The 26654-nt window shown below is 38.5% G+C and overlaps 1 protein-coding gene across 1 annotated transcript; it reads left to right on the plus strand.

Moving 5' to 3' along the window:
• The first annotated feature begins 7311 nt into the window (after positions 1–7311).
• Positions 7312–9352, plus strand: LOC109163465. Its single transcript, XM_019312211.1, has 2 exons — positions 7312–7696; positions 8844–9352. Exons 1-2 carry the CDS (start codon positions 7394–7396, stop codon positions 9108–9110), a joined length of 570 nt encoding a protein of 189 aa, XP_019167756.1. The 5' UTR covers positions 7312–7393; the 3' UTR covers positions 9111–9352.
• The last annotated feature ends 17302 nt before the right edge of the window (positions 9353–26654 follow it).

Below are 26654 nucleotides of genomic sequence, written 5' to 3' on the forward strand. Positions count from 1 at the left end.
TCTAGAAAGTTTATGATAGATCTAAAGATGTATATGAGATGAGTTTGTTGTATACAAGTGAAATCAAATGTTTTCAAAGTATATTCTATAATACTTTACAGGGTTGAGTGTGGTTATACTTAGCTTCGTGCTAACGGGTGTTTTCCTATTTGTCACCGAAAAATGAGGCTAAGCCGCCGCTGTCCACCGCTGCTACTGCTCTGTTGAGCTAACGTAGGGGAGGGAGAGACGAGAAACGGTAGGGGTTGCTGAGCTTCTGCTTCCATTTGTCGAGAGAGAGATGAGCCGAGAGAGAGGGAGACGGACAAAAAAGGGTTGTTTGGTTTCTCATCATGGGAAAGGAAAAGATACACTACACACATATACATTATAGATAGCTAGGGTTACTAGATTAAAAGAATGGGTTGGGTCACAATAGATTGTGTAACACCCCGTGTTACGGCCCCTAAAACCAATTAATCATTTAATCAATTATCCAAAAGAAAGGACTAAATTTCAATAATTAATTAGGAAAAGGCCCACCATAGTCCATGGGCCCTTATCCCTAAACCCAATCCCTTAGTCCTAGAAGGAATAGAACTAGCCTTAATTAGGGACTCTTAGGTATATAAATAGGGAGCATAGGAGGCACCTAGAACCCACACCACAATAATCTCTCACCACACAAAAAGTTCCAAGAATCCCCCTAGGAGAAATCAAGAAAGAAGGAATCTTAAAGAAAGACCCTTCATAGCCAAGGAAATTAATTAAGGCTAAGAGGTAACCCATGTCTCAACAAAACCTATTTTCCTTGCTATAATTATCTCCTTTGGCCTCCTCTCTATACTTGTGTCTTGATAAATCGTTTATGATATTGATGATATGATCTTGATGATTGTGAGATAATTTTATGTGTGATCTTGATGATCTTGATGATGATAAGAGGTTCTTGATGATTATGTGGTGTTCTTGATGAATCTTGATGTTTTGATGATTAAAAGATGAACCATGATTCTATTGACTTGAATTTGATTAGAGCCCTTGGTTAAAATTGGGAATTTCGTATTGTGTTATTCTTGATATAATTGGGTGGGATTTTGCATGTTCGGGTGTTGATTATGTTTAGAAGTCATGATAGGATATATGCTATATAATTCTTGTTTTTGATCTGCTAATTGTCTACGTGGTGTCACCAATTGCATTTAAAGGTGTCTAAGCATGGTTTCGTGTTCCACAACGGATCCCGGGACGTTTATTTTGACAAAGAGTCTGTGGGGGGTAGGTGGGGGTAGGGGGACCCACCACCTACCCGCTGCCCGAGAAAGACGTCGCCGGCAGCGGGCAGACGACTACCCGCCGGGCACCCGCTGCCCGGAGACTTGTCGCCGGCGGGTGGTCCGCCACCCACCGGCTACCCGCTGGAATGTGCCCAACTTGGGACTTCGGCTTCCCCGTTTGACGTTTCCCCGACCCTCGTGGTGTCCCAACAGACTCCATTTATCGTGCCTAAAGTCGAGTTTGATGTTTCGGGTACCATTCGTAGGATAAATGAGTCTTATATATATCGCATGCTAGTTGAATTGGTATCCCGTTAGCTTAGGTGAAAGAAGTATGAACCCCTTAGGATTATTCCTAGTATGTGGATGACCACGCATAGGTTTCATTATACGTTTTCTCCCCTTTCCCAATATGTTAATATGGGTTGCATGTGCTTGCTATGTGTTATGTGGGCATGATACCCCAATTTGGTTGCGATCAAATTGGTTATTCCTGAGCTGCGGTTCAGAAGCTGGCTGTGGTCAGAATTACACTCTTGGGCTGCGGTCCACCGTTTGGTTGCGATCAAACGTATTACATGAGCTGCGGTTCATATTCCTTGCTGAGGTCAGATGATCACTTTTGGGCTGCGGTCCACCGTTTGGTTGCGATCAAACATTTTACATGAGCTGCGGTTCATATTCCTGGCTGTGGTTAGATGATTACTCTTGGGCTGCGGTCCACCATTTGGTTGCGATCAAACATTATGATGAGTTGCGGTTCATCGGTCGGTTGCGATCGACCCCTTTGTATTGCGATACGAGGCAGGGTGCTGCGGGGCCGTGTCAGAGCTATATGCGCTGACCCTCATGTATGGGCATGCGATTGGTCCTGTGGCGCCACCAAAGTATGCTTGTGTGATGAGATACGAATCGAATGATGACGTGAATAAGAGGAAGCGAATTTGTGACCATAGGATATATGCTAGTATCTTTTTATGCTTGGTTATAACTGTTGAATGTGCTTATCCCTATCTGTCGAGTCTATTCTGGGTTTTAAAACTAGTGTCTCTCAAGTATACATCTTCCTGCTTCAAAATGGTTTTCGTATATCTATATATATCTATCTATAATGTATTTCAACGCGTTGGAGTGGGTTACCAGCATCTCTCGCTGAACAGATATATTTGGCTTCCAGGCACAGATGAGTAGACACTGGAGCGCGCTAGAAATTCGGAGCGTAGAGTAGATAGTTTCCCTTTCGGCATGCGTGTCATGCTTATGTATTGACATTATCGAGGATATTAGTTAATAGCCTGTGCGCCTGAGTTCTCTAGCTCAGGTGTGGCATAACACCCCGTACTCTTATGTTATGTTTTGGGATTTAAATGAGAATTTACTTTTATTATATTAGTCTCAAAAGTTTTAAAATTTCGGGGTGTTACAGATTGGATTTAGGTCATTTCTTTGGACTAAAGAATAATAATAAAACACCTCTACACTTTGGGCTTAGCTAATCTAAATGATATAGAACACTTTGGGCTAAAATGAATACACTTGGGCTCAAATTAAATCATTTAGGCTTAGGAAAAACTAATAAGAATAAACACGGGTTCGTCTCAAATAGACTGTTGGTTCAAAGTTTTAGGAAATAAATCATCGTAGAAATAAAATAATTTTATTTCGAAACTTTATAAAATAGAAATTTGGGATTAATATTTTGGGTTGTCACATCTATAGCCATTAAATACCTGATAATCATACGGGATGTTTTGAAATGTTCGGGGCTTTTTAAGTGTATATCGTCTTTGAAATTGGGTTTCAGGTAGGTTGCGATACACCCTAGAATAGAACGTCTGCTTATGATGATGAACTCGTTTGAATTGCGATTTTGACATCGGTTCAGGAATCATAAGTCAGTCCTTATCGGAAGGAAAAAGTCTTTTGACGCCTCTCATTGATCTTCTGGATGATCTCCGAGGCTTGGCATACCCGTTATCATATTGACCATAAGGGTAATAATTTTGATTACCACTGGACCGACTAGTGCATCGTCCTTGGGCATGGTTTTGCCTATGGTTGTGACTGGGTTTTCCTAACGATTAGTTGTTTCTTCTAGGTTGACCACTTGTGTGATAAAAACTCGATTTATCAGCACTGGGTTTATCCTGATTTGTGTTCAGAACACGCCTCGGGTTACCTTTTGAAAAACTTCCTCTCGAGGGTTCCACAAATCGTTGTACAGCCTTCCCTTTAGGATGGCTCGTTGTTTGTGGTGCTTTACCCTTATCAACCACGTTCATCAGCTCGGGTAGCTGGGTTTGACCTCTAACAAATACAGAGTTTAAGCCTCCACTTGTAGAATAAGATATGTGATTGAGAGCTAGGGTTGTAGCCAAGTTCAGCTCTATCCACACTATGTCTTTGATCATATACCATTTGTTCTATTATTTTAGATGAATTGGTAAATGTCATTATGATCTTTCGCAAGTTTTGCTCTCTAACTTCTCTTGATTTACATTCTTCTTTAAGTATGAGAACTTGCTTCTCGAACTAGCTGATGGTACTAATCATCTCGTTATTCTTGAGCAAAATTCTCTTAAGATTTTCACGCTCAGCCAAGAGTCGAGCATTCTCCTCCTTGATCTTAGAATGTGTGTTTTTCACTTTCTTAAAATTCTTCATCAGTTTAACAACTGAATCCATAGGATTACCACTAAAACTTGAATCATAGTCACATTGGAAAGCGAAGGAAGAGGTTTGAGAGTTTACCTCGTCATCTTTCGCCATTAGACACAACTCGTTGTCTGACTCTTCCTGGCTATATAAGCAAATGAGACCTCATCTCCAGAGCTATCGTTGTCAGAACTATAGCTGGACGTGCATGGTAAGGGTTCAGCTTTCTCGATCGCTTCGTCAATAGCCAAAGCCTTTATTTGTCTATTGCCCTTAAAGTGGTTGGGGGTTGATCTGCACTTCTTCCGCTTATTTCTGTAGGGGTGACTCTCGAGTTGTTAGGAGTGCTTGTGCTTCTGTCTTGATCCTGATATTTGCGAACCACTAGATATGGATACTCAACTTTGAAATGTCCAGGTTTTATGCAGTTAGCTCAACATCTACAACTCCCATGGTTCCTTCCTTTTAGAGGTATTGGGCCTACTATTTGAACTGGGTGTAACCGGCGAGTCTTGGAAGTTATTCTTCCTCATGAACCTTTTGAACTTCCTAACAAATAAAGCAAACTGCACATCAGTTAAAATATCAGAAGGGTTAGAAGTTGACCTTGTTGATGTGGATGGCTACTAGTCAGCAAATAGAGCTACCTTTCTCGGTTCGGGTTCTTCAGCTAGCTTCGGCTCATGCTCAAATTCATAAGCCTTCAAATAACTAAATATCTTAGAAGTTTGAACCGACTTGAGGTCACGACTCACGATGATCTCACATGGCCGTAACCTTCATATCCCATGCCTTAGGCAGACCACGGAGAATCTTCAAGTTGATCTCCTTCTAGCTCGGCTCCATCCCGAGATCAATAATCTCGCTAAGAAGCTTCATAAACCTAGTCTCCATCTGGCTGATGGACTCGTTGGCGCTCATTTTGAAGTCCTCAAACTTCTTCATATCCATGGTTAGCTTGTTTTCCTTTTCCTGCTCATCACCTTCTCCTATGACCATGAGAGTCTCCTATATATCCTTAGCGGTTCGACATTTCCTTATTCTGGGAAACAACGACTCGTCCGGGGACTTATAAAGAATGTCTCGAGTAATATTGTCCAGGTTGCTTCGAGCACATTTTTCAGTGGTGTAGGAGTGCTTGGACTTGCAAATCATCACATCAGCGTCTGGACCTTCAGCAGCCCTATCAGCATTCACCATCATGATGATAATAGGTCTGTCAGTAATGACATCTCACATTTCATCATGGATGGCGGATGATGAGCCTACATTCGCATCTTCCAATCATCAAATTTTGAATGATTAAACATCAAAGATCTGGAATGATTGTGATGTTCCATTTTGAAAATAGTGTGCAAAGATGAAAAATGGGTTTTGATAGTTTTAGAAATGCAATATACCAGGCAGTAACTCAGAGTGTTTACCGGTCAAGGTTCGAGCTCTGATACCACATGTTGGACCCGAAGGGTTTGGGAACGGATCTAGAAGGTGAGAGGGGGTGAATAGATTCGTTAGATTTTACAAATCTTTCATGAATCATTAAGTTCCAAAACTTAACAATTCGTTCAGAGTTTGGTATGCATAGCGGAAAATGTTAACCCTTTTAACAATTCTTTGCACGATTTGTTGATTGAATAAAACTTAGTTTTGTAGTGTATAATATGAAATATAAGTGAATGCAGTACATAAAATAAAAAGAGAGAGAGATTTTTATAGTGGTTCAGCTATTAACAAAGCCAACTCCACTCTTCTTCACAACTCGTGAAGGTTTGCACTAACTCCTTGGTACAAAACCACTCCAAGATTGTTCCTTGACACAGAGTTAGACACAATCTTGTGATACAGGTTTTTCAACTACTCCAAGTATACTTCGCCTCTATCTACTTATCCAAGTAGAGGAAAAATGATAAAAGATGTGAAATCTTTTCCTCCAACTATGAAGCTTGGCCTTTTGATGAACTTGATGTGACACAGGCTTCTTGAAAATGGATGTATATCTTTGTAAGAAAGTCTCTCTCTCACACTGATCACTTGTAGCTAGATGGTTTTTCAAGCTTATAAAACACTTACAAGTTTTTCAGAACCGGTACTCATCTTTGTAGGAGAGTGAGCTATTTATAGGGGTGAAATTTGTCCCGTTGGAGAAGAAGACAACATTTCAAAACCCTATTGACCAGTGGGTAGAGATTGCTGGACAAAGAGTGCATGTGGGTGTCAGTACTATTTAGTCGTTGGTCCACAAAGTGTACTGACAATTTTGTCATTTGTCACTGCACAAAAGGGCAAGACATTTAATGATAGTTTGACTTAGAGATTTGTTCCTAGGACTCAATTTTTCCAAAACAAATTTCCCACACACGAGAATTTGGACTATCTTGTCTTCACGATTTGTTAATAATAAACATCAACTCGTGTGCACTCTTGATTGGTTGTCTACCAATCGTCCAAAATAATCAACGAATGACCTTGACTTAATCACTCGGCCTTAATTAATTTCAAGAGGTGGACCCTTCCATGATTCGGTGTCTTGCAACATCTTGATCTTCGTCTTCAAATTCTTCAAGTCTTCTGCCTTGGTTGATTGAATCATCTACTTTCGATTTGTTACAAAGGACGCATTGCTAAATCTTTTAAGTACCACGAGTTGTAGGTTTGATAAGTCGGGTTTATGACTTGAATTCTAAATAAGCTTAAAACGAATTGAGGGGTCTAAGTTCCTAAGCTTGGTATCATCAAAATCTAATTACAAAATGTTCTTAACAACCTATAAACAAATTGAAGGCACATCACATAGTAGTTACAGACACATAACATGATAACTATAGACACATAAATTGTTAACTGAAGGTACAAAATATTTTAATTGCAGATACATAACATGTTAACCAACATCTTATGTGTCCACAATTAATATATTTTGTATGTGAAGTAAACAATTTATGTATATACAATTACCATGTTATGTGTTTTCAATTTGTTTACAAGTACAGAAATTATTAACTGCAAATACAGAATATATAATTATATATACATAATTTTTTAATCAAGATTCACAATGTAATATGAACCCTGATTCATAATATAACGATTGTGATTTTGGAGAATTTGGCCATTTTTAGAAAAACCATTGTACGGGGAAGACCTATTTTCGTACCATCATTATTGCATGAATCATAGTCCACACAATTATGTGAATCATAAATAAAAATTACATTTTTAATATACTAAGAGTATATTATTTATATACATACATTTTTTGAAATTACATTTTTAATATACTAAGAATATATTATTTTATATAATGTAACTTCAATACAAAAATAATATATTTTTAATATATTAAAAATGTACCTGATATTTATAGTCCACATAGTAATTTACCAATTTCTTACAGGGTAGCCCAAATGTTCGAATCATCATCTACTGTTGTTGGTTCTTGAATCCGAACACACATCGCCAAATGGTAACGGAAAGCGACTGAAATGGCAGAGGCGACATTGTCAGCAACAGTGAGGCCTTCCTCAATTTTCTTGAAATCCCAGATTCTTCGGAACCATTCATGGCACCGCTGCTTTACCCTCGCGGCCAGAAATGCGATACCTATTAGTGGAAGACGGCATCTTCATCCTTTTCTGCAACCTCCCCGCTTTTGTCTTCTTTTTCTTCATACTCTTCCGCTTCGCCCTCGCCTTCATCTTCCTCTTCTGCACAGATTTCGTGCACCTCCTCTCTCATCTCCTATGTCCTCCTTACCACACTCTTCCTCCTCTCCCAATACTAAAACTGTAAGTTCTTCTTCCTCTTCAAGCTTTGATTTTTATTTTTTCCAAGTATATTGAATTTACTTTCTTCGAAACAAAAAATAGGGACTGTAAATTCGGATAAAATGTTAGAATTTTTGCCAGCCCCCATTTGACACAGTTATATTATTATATCCAATTTCATGCTTTAGCTTAAACTTGATCAAATTGAGCACCAGTAGTAAAGGTAACAGCTTTGGAGATGGATGGATTGTTTTTCTTTTTGCTCTTATGCGATTTTTAGGAATTTTATGCTATATATATATATATATATATATATATATATATATATATATATATATATATATATATATATATATATATATATATATGTTTGTGATTTGAGATAATTATGGAAACCCGCGGCCTGAGTTCAATAGGCTATTTCCGGGTCTCTGCTGCACTGCGTCCGTACCCGAACAACTCCATTCGGAGCTCAAAGCATTCCCCTTCCCCTTCTAAGGTTCTTCGGACGTTTTTCTCATTTCTGGTTATGCGATTCTCATATTTCTCGACTGTTAATCCAGTAATCATTGGCTTAACTGCTCAAATTCATATATAGCTGTTCTGTAACGGTAGGAAGATGGGAAATCCGAAATTGTAAGAAATAAGTTAGCATACCTTCAGAACATGAACAACACTTGTTCTTAATCACTGTAATTTGCATCTATTTGTAGTGTGTGCATTTAACTATCATGCATAATTCTTCTTCAAAGCATTACAAGTAAAAATGCTCAGCCTTTAGTTGCTTTAATTGAACTTTGACTTAGATTGGTATTGATTGTTTATTGATTTTAGCTTCTATCTGTGCACTGTGATTCAGAAAGCATTATATATTTTGATGATCTATTTGCCTGCTTTTCGCTAAGTAAATCTTTACGTAATATTCAAGTTAGTATTTTCTTTTTACATGAAAGTGTGCACGGGATAAATCCTACCCCGGGGGACGACTCTAGCCGACAAAGGACCACAAGGAGGCAAACCAGTTTAGGTTGCCCCATAGCTGGCTACTTTCAATGATAGTCGAACTTGTAATCTTGTGGTTACTTAGTCAACCGTCTGACCAACTTGGTTGAGGTTGCCACCGTTTTATGCTATGTTTGATTGTGGGTATTTATGTGTTTGAGTACAGGTTAGAGCTGTGATTAAGGGGAGGGTGCAGGGAGTTTTCTATAGGGACTGGACAGTGGAGAATGCAAAAGAGTTGGGGTTAAAGGGATGGGTTAGGAACCGAAGGGATGGAACAGTGGAGGCATTGTTTTCGGGGAGCCCTGAGAAGGTTGAGGAAATGGAACAGAGGTGCCGGAGAGGACCACCGTCTGCAATGGTCACTGGTCTTGATGTTTTCCCTTGCAATGATGACCCAGGAGCCGGGTTTGAACGCAGGTCAACTGCTTGATCAAATGGATACGCTATCTCTAAGGCAAGAGTAGAAACATATTAGTAGTTTTATTGCTTTTGTTAAGTTTTCTGTTGCTCCTTGTTGAAATAAGTGGTATTACTATATACTTGTATGTTAGTATGTCTATATAGGCTCTTTGAGGCTTTGCTATGGTTGAGGACCAAAGTTTTTTGAGCATGGTACTGAAATATCCAGTTCTTTTACTTGTTTGAGTGAAAATGCATCTCATTTGGCCATGACTGTAGAAATCTTGAGTCCTTTTACTTTTTTGGAACTGCTCGTTTTAGACTTACCTCATAGCAAGGCTGCTGGGTTGCCCTGGCTTTATGTCCTTGAATTATACTCTCAATGTATAAACTTTGGACATGATTGTATAGTGAGGGTGTGTGACATTATGTTTACTTTAAGCTTGTGTGTGCCATTGTATTTACTTTAGACTTGTCTGCCATTGTTTTTACTTTAGGCTTGTGTGCCATTCTATTTTCCTTTGGTTCTCGTTTGCGGGCCTGTGTGCCTCATTACAGCTTGCTTGGCATTTGTCTCGTTTTTGTCATTTTGGCAAACTCTTAGAGCTGTCGTTATGCTTTTGATAAAATTTGGGCGTTCTTGGTTTACCTCGCCTGCCGGGCCGTGTGGCATTGTGTTTATGTTGTTGGCTATTTTGTGGTTGCGGCTTGGGCAATACCCCTTTTTTGTTAGACTAGGTTTAATTTACTTTAAGCCTCAATTTATGCTTATTTTGTTTAAGTGTTGGCAAAATTGTGCCTTTCTTACGAGTCGTTATATCGTGGACCGCGGTGCACGTGCACCACGGTAAAAAACGGCGCCGTTCCTTTAAGTATAAAGAAACGGCGCGCCGTTACAGTTAACGGAGTGTGTATTTTTTGTGTATTAATTACCAACTGAAATTACAGTGTATCTAAACTGACACTGCCTTACGTATTATTTTTATATTATCAAGTGAAACTGCAATTGAAATGAAATGAAACTGTAATTGTGTTGAAACGAAACTGCAGTGTATACAAAATGAATCTGAATAACAATTTCACATATTTGAGTGTATATTACCCAGCGAAACTGTAGTTATATCAAATGATACTGTAGTTGTGTTAAAATGAAATTGCACTGTGTATAAAATGAAACAGAATAACATTTCACATATTTGAGTGTATATTGTGCAATGAAGCTGTAGTTATATTGAAATGATCATTTAGTTGTGTTTTAATGAAACTATAGTGTATATAAAATAAAATTAAATAACATTTTCACATATTTGAGTGTATAAATATCGAATGAAACTGTAGTTATGTTGAACTGACATTGCAGTGTATACAAAATGAAACTGAATAACAGAGTTACTTTTTGCGGAACGGCACGAAAAGGGTGCCGTTTCTTTCATTAAACAAAACGACGTCGTTTTAAAATTCGGTGCATAATTGATTATGCACCGCAGTGCACGATATAATTTGTTGTTTCTTACTTACACACTTGGTTTTGGGTGGGCTTCTAGGCCTACTCCTCTTGACTTTGTACATATTGGGTTTTGGATTAATATATTGATGGTTTTTTGAAAAAATATGTGTGATTTAGAATAAAGTAACTAATTAATTTTTTTTCTTTTTTGAAACGAGTAACTAATCAAATTTTGTGATTCTTGTCAAATAATGAACCATAATGTTCTAGTTTTGATTTTCATGTTAGTTTATTTCACAAAGAAAATGAAAGGAAAAGTGTCAAATAGGCAACTGAGTTTTTACACATTATGCAATTAAATCATCATTAAAAAAAAAAAAAAAAAAAAAAAAAGTGCTATTGAACCATTAAAAACTCAAAAATTATGCAAATAACATTTTTTACAGGTTACTTTCAAAGGTTTCCTTAATATGATATCATAATTTCAAATTATATATAAAAAATTATTTTAATTATTATTTTTAAAATTAAAAGAAAAAAAAAACAATTTAAAAAAAAAAATCAGAAGGTCGTCTACTGTGGATATGAATACTGGTCCGTTAAGAGTGTGGTATTACATATAATTGAAAACAAAAACAATTGAGGAATATATATATATATATATATATATATATATATATATATATATATATATATATATATATATATATATATATATATATTGGATCTGGTGAGGTTACCTTTGGCAGGTGAGGTTGTGAGGCTCGATCTTGTACGTTTATTTATTTTTTTGGACGGATGAGATGTATTCTTCATTAGGAGCACGTGCGCTGGTTTTATGTGTATGTGTAAGGGTTTTGATGTCTTTTTGGTGATGTCTTTATTAGGTTGTATTAATTTATTAGCAGATTTTATGGGTTTGTACAGTGTTAATTATGGTCGAAATCGGATGTAATGATTTGGAGCCTAACTTTGCCGTCTCTTCCCATTCCAAATGTCTGTTCTTCTTCGTTAAGTTTGCAACTCCCTAACCGGTCATCTGCTGCGATTTGCTTATCCTTTTCCTAGCGTTACACGGCCAATGTTGCAAAAGACGCTAGGGGGCGCCCGATTAATATATATTTTTTATGTTGTTTGTTTTATTGTTTTAGTGATAACTCTGGTAAGCTATGTAGTATGCACGCGTCATGATGGTAGGTCTGTGTTAATTACATTTCACAATTCTCAATGAAAAGCTGAAAAGACCTTCCCAGTTCCCATAATCTCATCTCAATAATGAAAGTAAAACCCATCTGCCATCTACCAATTTCTCAAATCTCAATCTCTCATAATCAACTCTCCATCTTTCTACTGCGGACTGCCAGAGTGCAAGTACACCCTAAGCTGGTGATTGGCGGGGGTGATCGGCGGAGGGGAGTGGGGTTGATGGCCGTGGGCGTGGAGGGCTGGAGGCACTTACAACACTGCTAGATCTTCTGCGGACACTGCTGGATCTTCTTCCCCTCACCTTCGGCGGACTATAGTCTGCAGATTGGCGTGGGGCCGGGGGGAGGGGGGTGGGGGGGGGGGGGGAGTGTTGACGAGAGGAAACAAAAAATTGCAAGACTGCTGGATCTTCTTCCCCTCTCCTTTGAACGCTGCTCTTGTAAAACATAAAAAATACCCAGAATCTGAATCGCGATTCTTGGCCCAAAAAAAAAAAAAAAAAAAAGGTTGAGACTATTCTGCCGGTTAGGCGGTCGTCTAGCCCGCCTAGCCGGCCGGCCGCGGAGGAGGCCGATTCTGGCCTTCCTCGACACGGCCGGGCGCCGCTTAGGCGCGATTTTTGCAACATTGTACACGGCGGTTCGATTTTCTCGTCTGGTATAGCGTTCGTCTTGGCGGGGTCTTCCAGCCGGCGGTCCAAGCGTTTTCCGGCGGCGTTCCAGGTATTGCGTCTGTGCCGTGGTGTTGCTTTTGATGTGTTTCGTGTGTGTGGGATGTGTAATGGTGTTGCATGTCGTCCGGGACGGGGGATAGTCGGCGGGGGTTGCTGTGCAGGTAGTACCGGTGGGTGTGGGTGGTGTGTTTTTTTCCGGGTATTAGGGTTTTTTCCAGTGCCGGCGTTTTTTTTTTTTTTTTTTTTTGGGGCGAAATTGTGTTTTCTGGGGGCTTGTTTTGTTTTGCATTGCAGCGGGTGGTTTGGTGGTTTTGGGTGGGGGGGGGGGGGTTTGGGGGCGCCGTGGTGGTCACTGGCGGTCGTGGGGCTAGGGTTTCTGGGGGGCTGGTTCTGGTTTTTTTTTTTTTTTTTTTTTTTTTTTTTTCTTTTTTTTTTAACCACGGGGGATCTGCGTGTGGTGTCGATGGGGTGGTGGTGGGTTGTGGTGCTTCGGATGGTGTCGGTGTGGGGGAGGGTTGTGGTTTTTTTTATTTTTTTTTATTTTTTTAACCGGCTTCTAGTTAGTCCGGGGTGTGTACGTTATATCATGTCGGCGTGTGCAATCTTCCAATATTGTTTACATTCTTTGTCAAACTTTGTTACGTATATCTTTACCGTTGGTTTGTTTGGTGATCAATTCTGTGTTGTTAAGAAAGTTATTTTTGTTTGGTTTTATATTGTTAGCATTTTTTGAGTGAAGTGTTTACATAAGTTTTTTTTTTTTTTTTCCTCTTGTTACCATTTTCGAATTGGAGCATATGGTGTTGGTGTTGGGTTTGTGCGTACATGTTTTCTTTATTACCGTTGTTATGTTGTTGTAGCTTGAGCAGTATTAGTTAAATTTCTGTGTATATCAAATTTTGTTGCCTATTAGTGGTTTATACATTTTTTTTTAATTTTATTTTTTAAAGGATTTAGTCCAGACGGGGGGTAAGAGGAGGTGTGGGCTTGCCACGATGCTAGGGTGGTGGTGTGTGTTTTATAGGATGTCGGTGGTTGCAAATTACGGCACTGTTGCCACTTCCTCCTATGCAGTCGTCCGGATATGGTTAACATGTCACCTATTTTTGTTGTGTGCAGTTTGTTGTTATGGTCTGTGCGTATGGCTTATTTCTTTTTTTTATACGCTTTTAGTGGCGGGGGTGTATACGTTATAGGATATCGGCGTGTGCAGTACGTTGAACATGCTATTATATGTGTAAAATGCTTTTTTGGAAAGTTTAATTTTGAACTTTGGTTGGGTAAATTAGCCATTTTGATATTTTTATGTTTTTTTTTTTATATATATAAAAAATGATGCTACGTTGTAATATTTTCAAATAATTTGTGCACAAACTCAAGGAAGGATGATTATACTTGTCACAAACTAAAAATGTTTTATATTAATTTGTCAAATTTTAAGAGTTTTAACATTATTATTATATAAAATTGGTTATAATTATTGTCATAGAACACAAAATTTTTTTCTTTTAATTAAATTTTAAAAGTTTAAATATATTGGTTATAAAACAGTAACCATATATGTTTAAAGGTTTCCACCAATAACTCTTTTTAAAATTATTATTATTATTATTATTATTATTATTATTATTATTATTATTATTATTATTATTATTATTATTATTATTACTAGTATGATACCCGTGCGATGCACAGACTACAAATTTAAAATATTTAAATTATTTTCATATATAAAAAGAAGATATGTGCTTTAATTTATTCATTTGTATAGTTTTATTATTTGATAGTTATATATGTTGATTTAATTTGATATGAAAAAGTTATGAATATAGGTATTTTCAATTAAAATAAGATTTTACATTTAAGATGGTAATTAGTTAAAAGAAAAAAAAAAACTTTATTAAAAGTTCAATACAAACTATTTAAAATTGCAAATTATAATTATTGGTAAACAATATTATTACTTGAAGTACTTCTAGAGTCATCACCACAAATATAAATTTTGAGACCTTTTGAATTGTTAACTCTAGATGCAGCAACATACAATTGAGTATTGACAAAAATGGGTTTCCTCAATAACAATCTAACATGCATGGAGATCATGTTTGTTCTTGACTTTTTTATTATATTTGTTGGAGATAATGAACCACAATCGATTTAACATCTGTAAAATAATATTTATATATATATACACACGAAATACATATAAAATATTATTGGATATATATCCGAAACATATATATACACACAAATATATATAAAACGGACCCAACGGTTATATATATACATGTATATCTACAAAAAAGATATACCAATATATATCAACCAAAAAGAAAACATAATCCTTAGATTATAATTCCAAATTAACAAGAAAGAACGGATTTTTGCTTAAAAGCATAATCCAAAACAAGAAAGAAGTAGAAGGAAGAAAGAAATGTACGAGTTAGGCGAGTGCCTTTCTTTCCTTAAAACCTTATTTTCCACCTCCCAAAAGTGCTAGGAGCGTTGTGGCCTAGGTTTCCCAGGATAAAACGTACAACGGTTCGACGTTTTAGCACCCAAACGAACGAACCCGGCGAACTAGAGCACGGGCAAAACACAGCTTCAAGAATGGAGTAGGAGCAGAATTTTGAGAAGAAAAAGTGCTTATCTTTGTGTGTTGTGTCACTCTCGTTCTTCCCTCTCTTGTTGTCTCTCACTCTATATTATAGTTTCAAAAGACCTCTACTCCACTACACTCTTATATAGGAGGTTGGTACTTAATAGCATTATTATGACACATTAACCAACATAAATTCAATTTAAAAATTGAATTATAACGTTTCAAACGGTCGTACTTATTTTCGAAATAATATCAACAGTCACGAACTTAATATCTGATTAATTCATACCGATTGTAGCGACCCGTTTCAAATATCTGAGTGACCGAGAAGTCCGTACAAACCCGAAAGTTGAACACATTGGGACCGGAAATCACACCCGAATGATCCGCAAACACCGAAATTGTGCAACACGAATCAATGCATAAAAGCACCAACTCGTGCTGCACGAAAGAAGTTTACACGAAAGGAGCCAAATCTCCAAACACGAATCATTGCTCATAAGCACAAGTTTATGCTTTAATTCCCAATTTAAGCTTTCTCAAGCTTATCAACTTTAAGCTGCACGAGATTAGTATTTCAACAAATTAAATACTAACATGCCTGCTTTGGCACAACACAAAAGTGCTACATAAATAACACGAATCTAATGCTAATCTTGATTAGCATTAAGCTTAAATTTTGACTTCTCTCAAATAGGTTCACTTTGAGAATCAATTTCTCATTCACATATTATCCATTTTGAGCGTACATTATATCAAATTCTTCGTCTCACTACGAAGAACCCGAATCCACATTGACCCGATCCAAATCGGAAGTGGATCCCACATATATTTCTACCACAAAATAATCACTCAAAATATCATTTTAATGCTATTTTTCCAACAATATTAACGGGAATTGTCTTCTTTGTAATTGAATAATAATCTTAAATCTATCATGGCCTGTTTGGTTCACGGAATAGGCCGGGAATGACATAGCATTCCCAGTAATAGGCCTATTCCTTTGTTTGGTAACCATTTCTATTACCAGGAATAATATTCCTGGTAATAGCCTATTACCTCAAATAAGGTGATAGCTATTACTAGGCCCCCCTGGTATTAGCATATTACTGAACGCTCAGAAATAGATTTTAGAATCTATTTTCTTTTTTACCCCATTCTTTAACCTAATTTTTTTATCTTATATATAAATTTATCCTATTTCACCACCGTCGTCGCCACCACAACCATCACCGCCGCCGCCACCACCACCACCATCGCCACAACCGTCGCCGCCCCCCCCCCCCCCCCACCACTGCCACCCGCACACACCACTACCACCACAGCACCACCACCGCCACCACCACCACTGCCACCACCGCTGCCGCTCCCGCTGCCGCCATCACCACCACCGCCACCAGAACCACCACCCAGCAGCACCACCGCCACCACCGCCACCACCACCACCACCACTGTCACAACCGTCGCCGCCCCCCAGCACCATTGCCACAACCGTCACTATCAACCGTCACCGCCCCCCACCACCACCGTCGCCCCACCACTGCCACCGCCACCACCACCACTACCACCCCAGCACCACCGCCACCACCACCATCACCACCACTGCCACCACCACCATCACCACCATCGCCGCCGCCGCCACCACCACCGCCACCAGAACCACCACCCAGCAGCACCACCGCCACCACCACCACCACCGCCACAACTGTCGCCGCCCCCACCACCACTACCACAACCGTCACCGTCACCACCACCACCGTAGCCCCCACCACTACCACCACCACCACCACCACCACCACTATCGCCACAGCACCACCACCACCATCGCCACCACCACCACCACCACCATCGCCAACATCACATATTTTTATAAGGGTATTTATGTCTTTTAAAACATATTTCATTTCTATTCCTTAAATCAATCAAACACTGTAATATAATTCCTAAAGTCTATTCCTTCCGCAAACCAAACAATAGAATACAATTCCTATTCTATTCCTTACTTATTCCATTCCTTATGAGATAACATTCCTATTACCTCAAAATTCATTCCGTGAACCAAACGTGCTGTCAGGGTCATAGTCATTCGAGGAATTACACATGAGTTCCTACAATGCACATTTATTTATTAATTATATGAATTATAAAATAAACAAATCATGTAATAAATTGTAAAAGTATTAAAAATTATATAATAAATTGACCTAAAATTACATAACTGTTAAACCAAAATTAGGGAGAAGGAATAGACAGAGAAGGAGGGAAGATCAGCCAGTTTCTCATTCATCATACCGAATTCTTATACAAAGATATCATCATATACAAGGTAATAATGAATACATAGAAAAGGTAGTAACCATATCAATTACAACTACTACCATATATATAATAATGTCCACAATAATCATATTTATAACACTCCCCCTTGAACATTATTTGACATGATCCTGTCTTGTAAGAACTTACTAGGAAAAACCCTGTGGGAAAAACCTAGACAAAAGAAGTATATATATATATATATATATATATATATATATATATATATATATATATATATATATATATATATATATATATATATATATATATATATATATATATTCATGCCTCGTTATAAACTTCACTAGGAAAACCTCGTGGGAAAAACCTAGTTGAAGAAAAGAGTACATGATATTTGTAAAAACATATACTGTACTGATTGCCTCATTAAAAATCATAACATAAGAAAATCCTGTGGGAAAAACATAGTTAAGGGAAAAAGAGTACAATCATAAGCCTACAAGGCATAATCGGTGTAATCTTCAGGATTTTGGGATTTGTCTACTTAATCAATTATTTTGCAACATTTTTCCATTTATGTTACTATATCATACTCATGCCTCGTTAAAAACTTCACTAGAAAACCCAGTGGGAAAAATTAGTTGAGGAAAAGAGTGCATGATGTATGTTTATCCTTGTTTTAGATTAGCTGCCTCATTAAAAACCTTAGATTTAAGGAAAAACCCCCTAGGGAAAAACTTAACTAAGGAAAAGAGTACAGATGTTAGTCTTCATGACCCAATCTTCAGGATTGATTCATGCAAAATGATACTCCCCCTCAAGATAACAATCTTTAAGTTCCATACATTAAATTTCAAAAAATGTATAGGGGAATTTTGTAAATGCACATGTACAACTGTCAATGGAATAAATATACTCTATAATTATCTCGTGACTCTTCTGGAGTTCATGTGGTATAATATTGATATCATAATATCTAGTCAAAAGGGTTTCATTATATATCCTTTTATCATTTGTGCAACACAATCTTTATTGACCATTTATGGGACAATGGGGGTAAATATAGTACAACCAGTTTTGGGACTTGGCATTATGAGGATACAAAAATAATAGTCAATACCCAAGTAGCCCATTGTATATTGGTTTGTCTAAGTATCCAATCAAAATCATATATTGGCTAACTGGTGTATAAAAATTTCTTCAAAGAAAAAGAACTCTATCTTCAAGTCGAGATAATACTTAGCTTTCCCAAGCTTTTGTTTCAAAATCTCCGTCTTTAGATATGAGCTGACATCATCAAACCCTTTATATATTTCATTATCAACCATTTATCGAGCACACAATGGTACATATTATTCCTTCAATGAGGATATTAACTCCATTCGCAACCCTTTAAAGAGTAAATATAATGACACTTAAATTCTCATTTCAGGAATTATAAATCCATCAGGGATTTCTCAAAATAAATATTAACTATTTTAGGTCCTATAAAGACCTTAATATTTTAATGTGCGATTTTCACTTTTCCTCATTTTGAGAACTTAAAATCCTTCGGGGACTTTTGAATTTAATATTAGTTGCATATCTAATTTATTATTCTACCAATGATGTAGCGGAACTTAATGCCATTTATTGTGGGAAAATATGTTTGATTAAAATCAATCAAGGGTATCTGCGTGAACCCATAAAACTACAAACTCGCTTTATATCATATCACCCCATTATTCGTATTTCTCTTTCGTGTACACACCCACTTGTAACCTTCGGGGTTAACTCTCAACGGTGTATTGTTATAAAGAGAATTATTAATTATTAATAATTAGCGAGTCGAGCTATGCCTTAATTGCTCCTTTATACGTTAAATAGTCATGGCACTTCCGGTGCATAACTCTGGATCCAGATTATCATATAATAGAGCAATTTGTACAGACTATTGTGTTGTCGACGACTATAATACTTTCATAAATCTCTCCCATATTTATAATTGTTTATGACAATATTTAAGTCACCCAGATTCTAGATATTTCCCATAACTTATTCAGATCACATCTGGTTGTCCCGCATCCCTAGTATTATGTTTGTTTGGTGCACCTATAAATTGACTAGGGTTTTTCGTCATCTGGACGAACGTCTCCAAGACATAATTATTCAAGGTATATCAAGAGTGACAATGTTTATTTACTAGATCTAGTATAATGATTCTTATCTCTTACACCGATAGATCTCCTATACTTTTGGCATCAAGGAGTATCGGTAGATATATTTGGTCTAAATTGGGGATGGTATATGGACCTAGCCACTCTTTTATGATCAGTATGATCAATAGATGTATTTGGCAGATTAGTTGCTAATATCACAAATATATCATCTTCTGAACTTTCAGTTCAGTCTAATTAGTACATGGATTAAATAATGAAGATATTTTTATTCTATGGGATTTCTTGGCATTCTATTAAATTTGAACTCTTATCTCCCCCTAATGCTGAGAAACAATCTTCATTAATTAAGTATGCAGTCAGCGTACCTAAGGATATGTTTATTAGTCTCCTATCATGTGCTCTTGGCATTAATTAATCAAGAGACTAAGGCTTCTTTGGTAGCCTTTTTAGAGGTACGCTGTGGTGGTGATATATTGAAATAGACTGCGCACTATAAATAATAACACAGATAGGGAAATGTTTATTTTGAAATCATGTACTAGGTATAACAATCCTTGAGGGATTGGTTTGTGATATGCAATGAGTTTGATTTGGATTTCAAACAAAAGTATATCCCCAAAACAGATAATTCAATATTTCTCCTTCACACATGCTCTATAAAATACTCATGTGGATAAGAAATTGTAGTATCTAACTCATTATGTTTGCCCTCAGTGACCCAATTGGCCATGCCATAATTAAAAATTCGGCCTCTAAAATGTAAAGATTATCGCAACACAATAAGTTCTCAAATGTATATGAAATTTACCACAAGTGGCATATAAAATCATATATGGCAAGCATACACATTGAACAAAATGGGTGAAACATTCGACAATTTTAGGGAGATTAAACGCCAAAAGAAGTATAGATGTTAAAGAAAAAATTATCAAAATTATCAAATATTATCAATTTTAGATGTTTGTTAATATTACAAGTTGGATTTTTTTTTTTGGTGGTCTATGTAGTTCGTTCTTTTGGTCTGTGCGTTTCCAGGAGGTGTTTTCATAGTTTTTTTTTTTTTTAATGTTGCATTTTAATTTGTTGGTGTGTGCGTATGGATTAATTCGGAGTCTCCCTGTCATATTGTTGTTGTGTTTGGTTAATCTTTTATTTTTTATGTCTGTTGCGTTACCTTTGTTTCGTTGTTTTCCTTGTAGAGAATGATTCTGAGGTGTTTGTATCCCCACCTGGTGCTGGTTCGCCTGTTGTGCAAGTAGGTCCACAAGTTTCCCCCGTTGCGGTTTCGACCCCTGTTCAAGTTCAGCCACCTTTTGGTGGGGTGCAAATTGGGTCTTCCCCGGTTTCCCCAGTCGCGGTGTCTACTCCTGTTCAGGTACAGGCGCCTTTGGATGGGGTGCGAGTTGGGTTTGGTGGGGATGCGGTGGTTGTCTTCCCGTTTCTCAATACTTGTGCATCGCCCAAGCATTTAGTGTCACAGATAAAACACTTCAGTGCCTGCCAACGTAAAGCAGTGGATCAAATTGGCTTAGGGGAATTTTTGAATCTTGAGGTTGAAGATTTCCCGAAGCGGTTGGGTTGGTGGCTGTTGGCTCATTTTGATCCTTCAAACATGTGTGTGCGTTTAGAGAATGGGGCAGTAATCCCTGTCACAGAGAATGATGTCCATGCCACTTTGGGGTTGCCTTGTAGAGGTGTTGCTATTACGAAAAGTCTTAAAGACGATGTTAGCGACACTCTCAAAGAATGGCGTTCCAAATTTGAGGTGTCGAAGCATACAGTGACGTTGTCTATGATCGGGACCATGTTGCGGTCCCCGCCGTGTTTGGAGGGTGATGTTTGGTTTAAACGTCACTTTGTTGTGTTGGCCATTAGTATTTTGGGGTCCCGATGAAAAATGGGTATGCCAACCAGCTTATTTTTCACAATTTTGAAGATGTGGATGAGATCAAAAATCTGAACGGGTGCAAGTTTGTGTTGGAGTGTTTGGTCGAGGGGCACGCTAAGTGGATTATTGACCTGTCTAAGCCATTCGCGGGGCCTGTGCTGATGTTGTTGGTATGTTATTCCATTCAATACTTGATTGCGTGTTAATGGCGTGCGTGTTTTTGTTTATTATGTGCAAGTTACTAATGCCATCCCGATTTTAGTTCCTGTATGTTGACAGGGTTGTGCAGTTAGACAGGGTCGTTCCTCGGGCGTTTCCTTCGTTTAGAGGTTGGACTACGGGTCTCCTTAAGGCTCGTGAGGTGGCTGAGTTGGAGATTGGGAGGTTTGGTGTTGGGGTTTTTGTTCTTCCTGTTGTCCGCAGTGGTCCATGTATTTCTGTTCGTGCTGCCCTCGAGGTATTATTTACTTATGGCATTATTCCCCTCTAGTTTTTGGGGTTGTGTCCCTCGGTGTTTTGAGTAGTGGTTGGTTGTGTGTGGTCGCTAAATGTTTTTTTATGCATATTTTGATTTTTTTTTATGCATTGCTGTTTTTATTTTCTAGGATCATGATGCTCTTCGTGATTCCGTGCCAGCTGGGGGCTCTGGTGTTGTTAAGGTATTTCATCATTTGTTTTCCCACTTCACCAGTATGCGTTTTTCCTATAGGTGTGTGCAGTGTTTCACTACGTGTGTGCGAAATAATAAATCATGTGTCTCGTGGATTTCTGTGTGCGTGTGTATTTTTTTTCCAGCTTGTTTTAAATGTTAATCGTTGTGTGCTTCTAAGTGTGTGCGTGTCTATTCTCTGGTGCGTGCGGAATTTTGGCATTTCGTGTTCTTCTTTTTCTATTTTATGCAGTTTGTGCTCTGATTTACGAGGCTTTTTTTTTTTTTGGATAAAGGCCGTTGTATTTAACATGCCGGGTGCGATTCAATTTCTATGTTTATTTGGTTTTCAAATCCGATTGGGTTAGGTCGGGGTGTTTCAGGTTGCTTGTTTGTTTATGTTTTTGAGTTATTTTTATAAAATTGTCCGTATGCTAGATGTTCGTTGTGGTTTTGCCGGTTGTTCTTTGTTTTTTTTGGGCCATTTAATAATAGTTGAATTCGATGAAATGGTGCAGGCGCCTGGTGAATTGTTTGATGAGAAGATAGGTGCGTTAGACGCTGCGTTGGATGATGTTGTGCACTTCATTGGGATTCACTCTCAATGCTCGACTCGTACAGATAGCGTTATGCGTGTATTATCTGGTGCACGGAGGATCATTAGTTTGTTTGAGCACCATGCATGTTCAGAGCCGGTTGGCCTTACAAATACGGGCGGTGGCACGATCAATAGCGGAGATGAGATATTGAGTAATCTAGAGAACTTTTAAGTTGTTGATGAAGCGGTTAGGGCGATCCAGGGTCAGAACGCGTGCACAGAAGTTCCACATATGGGGCCATGTGTGGTCGAGGAGCAGCTTGCTCCTGTCAGTGATGATGTCGAAGGTGTTCCACCATAGCACGATCGGGGGTCTGTGCAAGTATCATCGGGGGGTCCTGTGTTGGATTCCCAAGTTGCTATAAGTATGATAGTGTACAAGCGGAGGAAAGTTAAGCGGGTGCAGGATTTCTGTGGATGGTAGACGTTTTTTTGTGGCTACAACTACTCGTGGCGTTGATTTTGTTGTGTGTTAAGTGGGGTAGGTTAGTTTTGATGCATGTTAATGTATTTTCTATGTGGTGCACATGTGTTGTATAACGGTTGGTCCTACCTTAATGACTGATAACGGGCAGTAATATTTGGTATTTTGCACGTACACTCTACTTATTATGCACACACTACTCATTACATGACTTCTTACTGCATTCATTAGGGGTGTGCTGACGTTCCTTCGTTCAGTCTTGGGTTGACCGAAGAACTCCCTCCCCAATGCTGGGAGGCGGTGGATGCAATTGTGCGCGAATATGTGGTCGATACTTCAAATGTTCCATTCGGGGGTTGTAGGTCTACACCCTGTGTATCTATAAGTATTAGTGTGGACGCCTTTTTGTTATCGTTATACTTATTTTCGGCCCCTGGATCTTCCATCATCCCCAATCCTCTTGTTCCAAAACCATGTTGGTAATAGGTGCGTGCATTGGAACACCAAGTCTCTCATGCCCCAAAAGCATTATCCGTTGGGGTTGCCATTACGGACAGGGGGATGGCTGAACGTGGTTGTGGGGTCGGTGGTAACAACTTTCAGCATGTCTTTTCAACTCCTACTGAGGTATCGTTGTGTTTCCCTGGTTGTTTTTCCTCATACCTTTTTCTGTTGTTTTGTATATATTTATTCTTCCCTCGTTTGTTTTCATTTCGAAGCAAATCCCTCCGATAGTTCCGAGTAAGGGCGTGGTATCCAGTTCATCGATGCGTGCTGCACCAACCAAGGCTTCACGTCCTGTGGTGCAAATGTTGGTGCTTTGCGCACCATCGATTTGAATTCTTATGCGCCCCTCACGCGTACTCACGCTGTCAATATGCATACTGTCAGTAATATTGATCCTCAAGCTGTTTATGATTGGGTTGCTCGTACTGCTAATGTTGACGTGTAAGAATTTGCGCTTTATTACATTTGGTCTTTTCAGGGATCCGACGTATGATGTATCCAAATTTAATGTTTCTAATGTTACAGGACGGTAGAATTATTCAACTACTGTGGTCGTTCTGCTCGTTGGTTTGACCTTGTGTCACTGTTGGAAGGGAACGAAGTGCTTGTGGGTATATTGAGTGCTTGGTCGTGCATTTTGAATGCCCGAGAGAGGACCAAGCCGGTTGGTGCACCAAACCAGTTATTTGCATCCCCAGCCACAACGGTTAGCCCACCCCCACCCTTTAGGTTGTGCGTCTTTTACCCTTTGTGTGCATTTAGATTCGCTACTAATCATTTTTTTTTATGTAGTTGTATTCTGTGGTTCAAATTACGCCCGCATGGTCACACCAGTTGGGTTGGTTTTCTGCTGTGTTAGAGGCCGATCTGCAGGTATCACCATATGAATCATGGTCTGAAATTGACATGGTTAGTGCCATTTTTAATCCGTTCATATTTTTGCACATTTTTATTCCCAATAGTTGCCCCTGTTCATGTATCCGTGTTAGTCCATTCGTTTTTTAATTTGGGTGTATTCGCTATCCCTTCTTTGGCAGTTGCTCTTTCCAATAATAGATCAGTCGCATTATTACGTCATTGTTGTTGATGTTCGGCGCTTGAAATTTGACTTCATCGATAACTCATCTTGGGGGGGGGGGGGGGGGGGGGAGGGGTATCACTTGAGAAGTACGGGGATACCCCTTCTGTGTTGGTATTTATTTGTCCTACTACTCTATTGTTGTTTTACTTTTTAACTAATGACGCTTCGTTATATACTAGTCATCATTATATTCATTTTGCGTTTTGTTCATTCTTTTTTTTATAGAAAGATGTGCTCTCGGTTTTTTTTTTTTTTTTTTTTTTTTGAGGATGCTAGTTATCCAGAACTTTATGTGAAGGTGTTGCAATTAATCCCTAGGAGAGTCCGCATGTCATGGCGCGATACGAAAAACAAGTTGGACTGTGGGGTTTTTGCCATGCGTCATATGGAGACGTACGTAGGCCAGTCAATTGCTTCCTGGGATTGTGGTCTTAGCAGGGATGATGGACGTGCGTTGCTCTCCCTGCGTGTGCGGTATGTCTATGAAATTCAGATGTTTCATATAAACACACGTCGCGAAGCAATTGTTAACAGTGTGGGTGGTGCTCGGTGAATGGAAAGATGGTGAATGAAAGTCTTGTTACTCACTCTTTCTTGGCCGCATTTACATCTTCTACTTTCATTTTAGTTTTTAATGTTGTCAAACGTTTGGATATTTCGCCGCGTGGGCTCCCATTTTTTGTATGGGATTCAATAATTATTTCCATTTCATTTTGTACGATATCCCGTTGCTTAAGGTGAGGGTACATTCTACTGTTCACGCACAAGCTATATCAAGCTAAATGCATGCATTTCTGTCTACATAAGTAGTGCATCTACCAATCTATATCAAGTCACACACCCATTCGACCTAAAACTCAAAACCAGAAACCTCACAGATGTCTGCACGCACCTACATACAAAACTACACAATTCATTCTCCTATTAGAAACTCTAACTTTTCTCTTACGCCCAACTCGCCCAACGGGGATACGCATTTTACTAAGTGTCCCTTACGCTCACTTTCTAATGGCTGTGGTCATGGCCAAACCCCATGTTCGCTCCGACTGTAACATTCACTCGCACGCACCAGCAAACACACACAAAATTTATAAAGTTTGTATTTAAATATTTTCAACTTAATTCTATGTTTAAAAATTAACAACTAAGTATTTGGCCTTATCAATTCTAACGAACCAGTGTCGTAATTTACTGAATTCAAATAGTTTATTCATTTCATTTTTTATATCCCATTTTTTATCCTGGTAGTACATGCCCATATGAATGCACATGGGATCTCAAGCTCATGCACAAACTTTTATTTCAGAATAAATCATGCATTGTGTAATCTCCACGCGAAATGCATACACACGCCTGGATCTTTGCACAAAAGCCGTCCATATCAATTCACCACCCTCACAAACTCAAACAACCATCAATATTAAAATGAAACTATTTTCGGCTAATCAATATTAACGAACTACTGTGATAACTACTTTCATGGGCAGCTTCGGCTATTATGGCCATATGCCATTCCGCATGTTTTGCATGCACGTTTTTTCTTAGCCTGCTCCATCATTGCTACCTCCCTTGCTGATTTCATTCGTTTGTCAGACCCTTTATTTTTTGCTATTGGAGGTGGGTGCACTTCAATCGTCTCTGGGGCTGGGACACCACAATATGATTCCATTATTGCACGCTTCCCATTTTCATGCACCCCTTGTTCTTTGTCCTCCCCGAATGTCGCTTCAAACTCTTCCATGCACAGTCTCATCTGCTGCATTTTTTCAGGTCTTGCTTTAGCCTTGCCCAAACATCTATGAAATATGTTTATTAGTTGTCCTTCCTCACTGTTGCTGTGCGCCAAAGTATGGTTTCCTTTCTGTTTATCTCCGTCCCTATCAGTGGGGGAGTGCTTTACTGCTTCTCGGGTCCACCGGGATGTGATATGTTGAGGGGGGATGTCATCGATCCGTTCATCTTTGAGTACTACAAAAACATGACTACAAAGGAGACCAATTCTTACGTACATTCTGCATGTGCATGCTATGTTGTTGCTCTCGTCTTGGACTATAACTATGT

Source organism: Ipomoea nil, unplaced genomic scaffold (assembly GCF_001879475.1).
Source record: "Ipomoea nil cultivar Tokyo-kokei standard unplaced genomic scaffold, Asagao_1.1 scaffold3030, whole genome shotgun sequence".
Classification (NCBI taxonomy): Eukaryota; Viridiplantae; Streptophyta; class Magnoliopsida; order Solanales; family Convolvulaceae; genus Ipomoea; species Ipomoea nil.